The 10928-nt window shown below is 47.1% G+C and overlaps 1 protein-coding gene across 1 annotated transcript; it reads right to left on the bottom strand.

The window, feature by feature from the left end:
* Positions 1 to 5368: 5368 nt before the first annotated feature.
* On the bottom strand, positions 5369 to 6771 carry F5Y00DRAFT_108327 (uncharacterized protein). The gene has a single exon (XM_048003879.1). The coding sequence runs from the start codon at positions 6678 to 6680 to the stop codon at positions 5655 to 5657; it is 1026 nt and encodes a 341-aa protein (XP_047863888.1). The 5' UTR covers positions 6681 to 6771; the 3' UTR covers positions 5369 to 5654.
* Between the last annotated feature and the right edge of the window lie 4157 nt (positions 6772 to 10928).

Raw genomic sequence — 10928 nt, 5'->3', positions numbered from 1 at the left:
CGTAAGGGGAGGTTGCTATTACGATTTATCTACGCCCTGGAGTTTATCTTGACATGAGTTAGGTATATTGCCATAATAAGCTATGTCTTAGCTATTCTCTCGATGCCTACCGAATTTCTAGGACTTCTCAAAGACCTTAAAATCCCAGAGCGGACGGACTTGCAGAAGAACAAAGTGTTTTCGAGGGTAATAAAATTGTAAGTAAGTCTCACACGTCGCAGTGAAATCCTACGGACGCCGTGGAATCTCATCCGGATAAGCAAGCGCGAAACCCGATTACTCGGAACTGGTAGACTCGGTGTTGATGTGGGTAGTACTATGAGTTAACCGGCACCCTTTAATAGATCCTAGGTAGTATCTATACTACGGTATGGGTTGCTATCTCAAACCTAACAAGATTCCTTCATACCGGGAGACGGCCCGAGCTGAGGCACGAGTATCCCAAGAACACTTCTTGTCCTGCAGGCTTACTACCTAGCAGCTACGGTAGTTTATGTAACTCTACCTGTTATGATACTTATAATATTTATACTTAGTATTATTGAACAATAGTTAGACCTGTCAAAGGAATATCTAGGACGCATGAAGTATGTATGATGAGCTGAACGTCTCGACCACCCACTACCACGCAGCAATCTTATGCATAGCAGGTTTAATGAAGAACAACGCTATCAGCATCTGGTTCTATCGCATCACAATCTTGTCCCACGTCGTCGGAGATCTGGAGGCTGGAAACAAGTATTACGGTGTGATGCGTCCTAGTCAGATATTGCGGTACACAAAGATGGGGATGCTTGAACGCTGTCATAAGGGTACATATCAATGCCGTACGCGCATCCGCGGGGGGTAGCATAGCTGCAATACTTTAGCCTTGATTTCTTCTACCCGTCTTGGTAGGACTCAATATTAGCTGACCGCCGGTCTAGATTCGTGACCCAAGGATTGGCAGTAGGCTATCTACCTAGGCACTCATCATCGGGCTGAGAATGAGTACCTAACCTAAGATGTGTTATTTGCTTAGTCGCTCAGGGGGGCATTATAATCGATTACTCTATGCATGGCAGTCAGCGTCACCTCCGGTATGCAAGGCCGTAGTGGAGAAGACTATCAATCATACAGACAGACGGACAGGCAGATGGTGGCATGATCTAGATGATACAGCGCTCCTGCTTACAAGCTACGTCTTCTTGGCCGTCCGTCCGGGAACACCTGTTTGTTCGGTAGTCTACCTATGTAGTAGCACGAAGTCTTTAGAATGAGCGGTCAACGGCGCGGCCTTACTTACTCGTGGGCGTTTTCTGTTGTGTTTCCCTCGTGCCGCACTATTGCTTGCGCATTTTCCAATTCGAAACCGAGGAGTATAAATACATAGTGGCGACGAGGCTATCTTTTCTGTATCATACGAAGGGAGGAAAGAAAACGCCCACCTGTTTACGTATAGGTAAGCACGGTACCGACTGACAATACATACCAGGCTTACAAGCTGCAGGACTATGCAGGGCTGCAGGTAGGTAACCCATCTTATAGAAATGGGTCTTTAACAAGGCTTTGTTTTGTGTATTACCACATGGCACGCATGGCGAAACCTTCTAGCCCCCAATTCAAGTCCAAGACGGTAACAGCGCAAGGGGAAAGAAAAGACGAAACGACACTTTGAGATTAAAGTTTTACCAATAATCTGGAGAAAGGGACGGCGCGGTTAATTAGACTTTCGGGCACTCCCGTCTGGTGTTACTATTTGCGTTCTCTAGTAAGCTTCTAGGGGTATTCTTTCAATCATTTACTCCTCGTACGGCGACCAATAAACATCGTTGACACCACTCCAATTTTTCTGCTGTGTTCGGGTCGTAAAAAAAAGGGGGGGGGAGGGAGAGGAGGGGAAAACCCCAAGCCGGATATTTATTTATTTTTTCTGACCCCCCCTTTTCCCAAACGATGGCAATAAAACAGGGAAAATGGGATATTCTTCTAGGCTCGGGGCTCAGCCGCACACGTTGCAACGGCAGGCTTATCTCATCTTCTATTCCCACCCTGATAGAAAAAAAGAAAAAAACCCAAGGCTCGTAGGGCTGTTATCGTCGCGCCTTCGAATATGAATATGCCTCATGCGCTTCTCGTCCGTCAGCACCTAAAAAGGATTCGGGAACAACGCGGCTATCAGAAAGACATCGGCTGATAACTCCGAACTCCCTCTGCGCTCTGCGACGCGCGCGTCACTATCACTTATTAGACTACCTAACGCTTCGCGCTTAAGACGGGATAATATATAATATAGTTATAATATTGAAAAATGATAGTATAACGTAAACAAGTAAAATGAATACCTACGTAACTAACCTACCTCTATCTACATATAATTTAATTTTTACCCAAGTAGTTATAGGGCATTATATCAATTTATATTATCTCTTGTGTATACTTACTCCCTTTACTCTCGACTCTTCTTTTCCTTTTCCTTTTCCTTTCCTTTTCGCAATCCGGCAATGCGATGCCGTACTCCATCACGGTGAAGCATCCGGCAGTCTCGAAAAAGGGGCGGGGCAAATAGTTTATTTTATTTTATTTCATGTATGTTGTATGCGGGTCGCCATGTTGGTCGCTCTCCGCCACGACCCTACACCCGCATGCATGGATGCATGCATATGTAATGTATGCACCTCGTCCTACTATTTACTATTTACATGATGCGGGCCGTATTCGTTTCTCCTTGATGGGTTCTGTGGCACGCCGGCGCAAAACGCGAATACCGCCGTCTTGTTTCTAATACATAGGTAGGTAGACTGACACATAAAGCAGGCTTTGATGCGGAAATTATGTATGTTTGGCGTGTGTTTTACCCCATACGGATGTTGCGTAATGCGTGAAAGTTGAGAAACAACATTACATGGACCCAACATGCATAGCTCATACCTACATACATACACATACAAAGCCCATCGCATCGTCCGTGCAGCATGTTTCGACCGTGTTCTCTCCGTGGCGCAGTTAACGTCACATGCAAGTACATACACATATACCACTTACACTTTACCATCAAATTTACATACCTAGCAGCCACCGTCGAAGAAATGTGAAGGCCACACGTTAGAAGCAGTATGGCATATGGCATAAGGCATGTAGCAGCGCTCGGCAGGTCCTGGCGATCCCCCACATTTGTCCGATAATAAACGACCAGGACAGATTAAAAAGCGAAAAAAAAGCAGAAACGGAGAAAAGATAGCCTAACTCAATAGAGTACCTACCTAATCCGGACATGATGATGACGAGATCTTCACGGCAGACGAATTTGTCTCCTATGCGATACATATTGCAACGGACCTGATATTCGCACACGCACGAACACGCGACTAGGGAGCCATGTCGCGTATTACATACATACATCTTACCGGGCGAATAGTTGGTTATAGGTAGGTATATATATCAGCACGCGGAGTTCCGTATAAGGCGTTGTTTATATTATACGATCGACACCATATAGTACAATAGGTTAGGTTAGGTAGGTAGTAGGCCCGTAAGAAATCGCAGACCGAAGGGTGGATTCGGTTTAGATAAACATAGTAACTTCACTGGTAACGAGCCCTGCTATGCTAGGTTAGGAGGTATCTAAGCTTGGTATCCCATTACTTCGCAGCCGTGAGATCCAACACCCCCAAAATTGAAACCGATCTGCCGAGTTCCATCGGCGCTGTCCCTTGCCATGTGTTTCCGGATGGGGTTCGCAACTCCGGATAGATTATGTAGATGCCCTTCTCTTCTTCGACTGTGTCTGTGCGGCCGCGGCCGCACCTAACGGGCCACGTGCTGTGGTATATCATAAGAGGCAAAAAAGAACTTGGGTAGACTTGTGGCTTTCGTCTCGTTGCTGACGCGCATGCTACTAGATCATTAAGGGCTTACTACTTGGTCTGTGTCTGTGCTAATAACGGAGGCTGGCGACAGGAAAGGCAAGTCCAAAACATCCCAACGGCCGAGTTGAACGGCGCAGCGCATGTGATAGAGTGTTACGTTTCTCTTGCGCCCATGCACGCCCCACGCGTTGGAGCCTAACGAAGGGAACAACATAGTAGTGACACATGTGGCTTATGAACTTGATAATGTTCAATTAACTAGATACTATTGTCACTTCAAACTAAACAATGCAGGGGGGAGCTTTTTGATCATTTCATGCCGGCGGTGTTTGATAGTTGCCTCCAGGGCCACCGCCGGTACGACTCTTTTTATCCAGCATCTCATGCCACATAGTTGGTACTTGCGCAGCAATGTACCCCCTGTGCGGCTCACCATCACTCATCCGGGGAATCTTTCGTTCGCACCGGGAGATCCGGATGTAGTGAGACGATGCTACAATTTGCCGCGCATCATTCCTAGCCCTCTATCCCTTGTAAAAACAACCTACCTCCCTTCATCAACTGCTATGGCCGCCTGCATGTCTACCAGAAATTGGTAGGGCGGCCGCGTCGCGCACCTAACTCGGCGCGGCGCTTAGTCAAGTCTCTGGGAGAGGCGTTATTCCGAGGGATGAGCTGATGGATCTAGTAATGTGCGGACAAAGGCGGCGGTAAAGGGCTCCGCATTTCCCTGCTCAGCAAGGATTTCCTAATTATGCCCAGCTTCTTTTGTGTGATCGTGAGATCTTTCCCCCCTCGCTTTCAGGTCCCGGCCGTTGCGTTCCGAATTGCTTACCGATCTTGCCACGGCGCAACACAGAATTCGCAAGAGGCCTTGGCATGCTGACAACCAGTGTCTGCCTTGGGGAGCAGTATCTCGGATGATCTGCTTCGATTTCGGTTTCGATGCGACGTGTAGAATCGACCGTGTAAGATGCAACTATGGGACTCAATCCCTTGCATCTTCCATTCGAATAATCCATTGTCGCTTGATGGGATTTCTTGCTTCGAAGAGAAGGTTCAACATCAAGTTGAATATGGTCCTTGTCGTCGGGGAAGTCGTCATTAAGCTCGTAGGAATATTCGTCATTAGGTCGTTCATTAATCGTAACACATGAAACCGAATCCCGGGAAAAGAAATAAGAATATCTCCTGAAGCGAGGACGCGAATCAGAGGGCCGAATCCATCGTCCATGGTTTCGCGGTTGGTTAATCGGGGTATCTTTGTCTAAGAAAGCCACTTTATGCCGTATAACGAGAGGAAAATAAAAATGTGGTAATCGAAAAACTTGTCCTGTCCAGGTCTTTGCCGGGCGATGATCGGGTGCATTGCTGCGTATACCTCTTATTTTAACGTAGAAAAGGAAAATCCAGCCTCAGATATCTCGAGGCCCTGCCCTACTTGTAAATGCGATCAGATACCCACCGAGTCCCAGCCATGTGGTGAAAAAGAAATACAGCCTTGTGACCGAGCTGGCGGTTGTGACGATGTGAGGTATACCCTATAAAAACAGACGCTCGCTATCCAAACATGAAGAGAGAAAAAAAAGAAAGAAACCCCGAGATTATTATATATGCCAAAACGGTCGAGAAGTTCGTTCCTGATCGATGCAAAACGCCGGGATGCACTGGGACGCGATGAGATCTATGCTGCAGATGTCTTTTTCGAATTGGAGGAAACGAGAACCGAAATCACCATCTGAAGTCAGAGCGCTGCTAAGAGGTCGTTACCACTGGCAGGCGATCCCCCGTGGCAGGCGGTGATTGTCATATGGTCGTCGTATACTCTTGATATCGATCCCAACCGAAACCGCCATATCCAACACCCACACCGCACTGCGACGCTAACATGCTGGGAAGCGGCAGCGCCGGAATCGGAGCCGTCACCATCGGCGAACTGTAGAACATTCCGGCCGTGGAGTACGGTTGGCTGTACGGTATGCCCGGCGAAGTCACTTGAATATCTTGCAACGACATATTGGCCCATATCGGTGCGGTTGATTCTACCGAGGTAGAGTTGGGACTGGAGGGTAAAACCCTCCATGGCTCAACCGGGGCAGGCATGGCAGGCGAATGCATAGACTGCGACCACATGTTCGCGCCCACTGGTGAACTGGGTAATAATGGCGGTTGGCGGACGACATCGACGATCTTCGGCGGTGGCGGTAGTAGCGGTTTATTTATCAATCCCATAATGTTATTCTTAACCTCCTCACTCTTCCCACATAATAACTCTCCAGCACCCTCCTCTTCTAAACCCTCGAGGGCGGAAACATGAGTTCTATAAACGAACTTGTTAATAGCCTGGACGAAGTCTTCGTGCAATTTCTTGGCGTGTTGCTCCTTCTCGGGCCAGTCGTAAGTATCGGCCTTAGCGTTGACGCAGTAGATATCCTTGTGATATTCGATAAGAGATTCTATCGAGTCAGGCGTCAACTTATAAGCGACTTCATTCCGCAATACCATATCGACATGAACAATATAAGCCTCGACGTGTATTAGCTGATAGTTGAAGAGAGCCTCTATTAGCGGATTAGAATCCTTGCGCAGGTCGGACTCGGGTGCCTTGGGTAACATCAACGACGCCAAAGTCCAGATGGCGTTTGGCGATGAGAGCGTCTCGGTCAAACATCTTTGGTGTTGCGGTATGCTGTTTAACGGCCTCTTGACTCTGTTGATGCGCTTTAGGGTTTGTGTTAGCCAAGGCTCGACTTTAGAGCCGAGGACAACGTTGACGGACGAAGCTCGCGGCGCAAAAGCGGCGGCCGAAGCCGGTAACAGTTGTGGGGGCATTGTTGTATAGTACTGTAAACTCCGGAGGAGGACAGAAGAAATGCGACAAGGAATATCCAAAGATGGTGGAGAGCGCTTGCGGAAGAGAGGGGGGTCAGTGAGATGGGAAAGACGAATAATAATAATAAAAAGACGGCACAGAAAAACTAGGCGTTCCCAGGACTGGGAATTAGCGCGTACGCCTACGACCGCAAATAAGAAGAAGAGAACGGTGGACGAGTAGCTCGTGAAGAAGAAAGAGGAGGGTGAGAAAACTCGTGTTGTGGGTGTGGGGGTGTGTTATAGTAAAATCCTCTTGGTGCTCTTGTTCTTTGACTTTTTCCCCCCCCTTCTCTCACCCTCGGCGCGCCGTGTACAATATAATAGTATATCGATTTTCTGTCCCCTGCACGCCCTCTCCAATCCCTCGGAGCATTCCTAGCTGGTAATGGGATGGTATGGGCCATGCGGGCAGGCCTGGTTTCGTACGGTCTCCCATGGTGTGTCCACTGTCTTGCATTAGGAACCACCACCAACGCCAGGTAGGCTGGTAGGTCAGGTAGGTCAGGCAAGTCAGGTTAGGTAGCGCCAGGTAGCATCCGCAGAACGAGGCAACGCAGGGCAGGCATCAGAATAATCCACCGATACCACGGCCGACGCACCCTAGTCATGCGCGGCAAAAGAGGAGCCATCGTCGCACTGAACTTCTTCGAGTGGGCTGTGTATGCGACTTGCATATGCCCCAAAAGAAGAGGAGAGCAAATGGGAGAAGTAATACTGAACGACCTGAGCTGAAAATGCTGCAGGTGTGGCCAGTGCAGCGCCACTAAACTCTACCTAGCCTCTAACCAAACTCGATTTCCAGGCCACATCTAAAAGTACCGGTACAATACATACAAGCGGACGTGGGAACCCTCCTTGGGAAAGAACCCACCAACATGCCTACAGCCCAAAGTCAAAGTTAGGTACCCATGTACTTGACATATGTCAATTTGAAGGTTGTTTCCTTTATCCGGTACATACATCCTTCAATACCTCACATGCACACTCAATTAGGAAACATCAACTGTTTCTTGTTTTTCTTAATTATTTGATTTTTGAATTTAGATGTTTGGGTACGTTACCTTTAGCCTCGTTTGATGTGTCTAGGTGGGTTTTGTCGTTATGAAGCATCCCTTAAGAGGTAGTTATGAGTAATTGTTAGCATTAACTAGTTCTCTCGTCCCGCTTCATATCACTTTAATAATGTCACGTAGTAGGAAAAAAGCTCCGTAAAAATGATTTATAGTCTAGAAAGTCGTATGTCTAATGCCTATCTAGGTTGGTACATCTGTTTCATCCGAGAAGAGGTACCGATATCGTCACTACTCATTCATCGGCCCATCTGCAATGGAACTAGTTCCATATTGGACTTTGGAATATTAAATCCCATTCCCTCGGTGATTCTTTTGAGATGTGATATTCATACATTAACGTCGCATTGAAATAATGAATAAGCACACTGTCGAATCTAGAAATGTGATAACGCTGTTAGTCCTAGACACTAGATTAGAAGCACGTTGCAGATAATAAAGCACTATATACTAATTACGAGGTCAGCCTTTCCCTGCATGAACTTCTTGAGCAAGCTGCAGCTCTATCTAGTACCGAAGGAGCCTTGTTGTTGTAGTCATGCATGCTGCTGAGCGCAGATGACCTAGAAGCCCATACGGTAACCAATGCAGTAGCCAGTTAGATTAAAAGAACGTGCCTCATAGATCATCGATATGAAAGGTCCAATTCGCTGTTAGGAGATCAACCAAAGCTCTTGGAACATCTCTGGAAATTGCCGTATCAATGCAACTTGCCGCTTTCTATTCATCGGAAGTAAGTTGAAACTGATTAAGAAATAATTGGTAAACATCGCTTGATATTGATCGACTGATGGTATCCCTTTGATAATAGATACACCCTTGCTGCCAACCAGTAAGAGTCCCCAACATCCCAGAGCTGCATTGCGATGCTGCTATATTCTGGGGCAGCTCCTGATGACTTGCATACGAGTGAGGAGATAACGTGAAGCATCGCCACCTCAGTAAATAATCTGAAACCTAGTAAGTAAGCTATATGTATGCCTCGAAGAAGGAGAAGAAGATAACTAGCGCTTGACCAAAAAGTCTCTTCCCTTTCGAGTCAGATGCAGAAACGACACTCGCCTCGGGCTTCTTGCCGGTCGGTCCTAGAGGAAGAGATGGATCCGCCGAGCGTTGTGTCTGGGGTACAGAATCCATAAGCAGAATCCATAAGCCGAAGAACCGCAATCGAGGACGAGCAGTCTTGTACGCTCACAGAGGCGCTTACAGCGTCAAGCTAGTCGATGGGGCATACATGAAAATGAGGCATCACAAGATAAGGTCCAGATTGCGGGTGTATATTACTAGATGGGGACGAAGAGAAAAGAGCGAGCAAGTCTGACGAGAGCTAGAGCGATGTCGATATTGAATGAGAACCAGTCGATGGCATATGTCAAGGTTGTAACCCATGTTAGTGGCAGAAGGTGAGTTGAGGTGTGTCGATGTAAATTAGCTGTTTTGGGTTATTATTGGTTAATTCATGCGAACCGGAAAAGTATTGAAGTGGAGAAAGTTGATTCGAGGTTGAATTTCCATTGGCTATAAAATGAGAAGAATCAGGGAAGCACCACGATGATATTTCTGGGGACCTCCAAGTCTAGATTTGAGCGAAACGGAAAATAAGGATAAGAACAAGCGAATGATAATTCGAGAAAAAAGAAATTCAATTCGTGTTTCATGAAAGGAGCCTCAGATCCCCAGGGGGTTTAACAAAAGGGGGAACATCTCCAGCCTCCTATCTGTTTACTTCCTCATCTGGAATATTACCATCACCCTATTGCGGCACCGACTAAGACTAAGCTTAGTTCCCGTTCCGGAATATCGGCCTTTAGTTACACTGAGAGTCCGGATCGACCCTTTAACAGATTATATATTAAGGTCATCGGGGTCCTTCGATCGTATCGTGACCTGGCTGATAGAGGAGCCCGCCGACTCCTGAGATCCACTAGGCCGATCTTGAGCGAATTGAAGCTTCGTCACGTCGACGTATGCCTCATAAAGGACAGCCTACTGTTGGACGAAGCCGCTCCTACATGTATAACATCCTTGAGTTTGATTATCATGAATTGGCCCATGTTACATGATCGAGTAATGCCGAATCTAAGCTTCCAGCAGAGAATCAGTCATGTGGCCCGAATTCGAGACGCTCTCAGCCGAGAGGAGACAGGATCAACAAGGCCACCCCAAAACCGATTGGAGCTATCTGTTCACCTGTTTCGGTCAGTAGAGATATGATACAGATAATTCGATTGGCTGAAAATATGATAGTTGAATGAATTTTGATGATTGGTAAAGGAAGCAAAAGAGATAGAATTCTCGGTTGCAAAAGTCACTTGACCGTCAATGCCGATGTGGCTCGTGCACACCTTGTCGTGGTCCGTGCATCTCGATTCTATCTTAATCCCAAGTACCGGTACGTATCCAAGTTTCTTGCGCATCGGCAGGCTAGCAACGGCCTCTCCGTGGTCCACAATTCCGTGCCTTGCCGCCTCACTCCTTTTTACATACCTTTTTTATAGTGACAAGCCACGTCGCTTCTAAATTCTCCGTGCAAGGTTCTTCTTGTTTGCCTGTCTACAGATCGCTTCATGACGTCCCGTCGCGATGGATCCCGTCATAATGGATCTTCTCGGGAGTACATATGGAGATTCAAGTTATCTCCACTAACATGCGCTTCTTCACGGACCAACAAAAGCCTATTAGAACCGCGAGGTCGGGGCACAAATGAGAGGCAACCAACCCAATGGAGATGTTTCCATGGTCTGCCTCGTCTATACCATCTACCGTGGTAAGATCCGAGAGCACATTTTCGTGCATTAGGTATATCCGCTTACATGCAGGTCAATGGTTCTATAATACATTGGTGGAGACGTAGATGTAAGAGCAGCCGCCAGGTCGATTAAGTCAGCGTCCCTTAAAGCCGTCACGAGCTTCACGCGGCCAGTTTACGAGGGCGGTATTAACCCTTTCTAAGACGAGACGCGCAATGGCGATATCATTAGAGGAACGATGGCCAGTAAATTCCATTGCATTAAAATACTATAATGCCTATGTAGTCATTGTACGTTGGCTAAGAGCCAAGTCGAGGCTCAACGTGGTCTTTTACTTACCTAAGTGAGGTACCTCGTAAATCCAGAAGCCAGAACACGTCTTCAGG

This window comes from Daldinia vernicosa (assembly GCF_022497035.1).
Source record: "Daldinia vernicosa strain CBS 139.73 unplaced genomic scaffold F5Y00scaffold_30, whole genome shotgun sequence".
Taxonomy (NCBI): domain Eukaryota; kingdom Fungi; phylum Ascomycota; class Sordariomycetes; order Xylariales; family Hypoxylaceae; genus Daldinia; species Daldinia vernicosa.
Note: the sequence above shows the minus strand (reverse complement) of the source record. Positions and strands in the feature narration are given on the sequence as shown.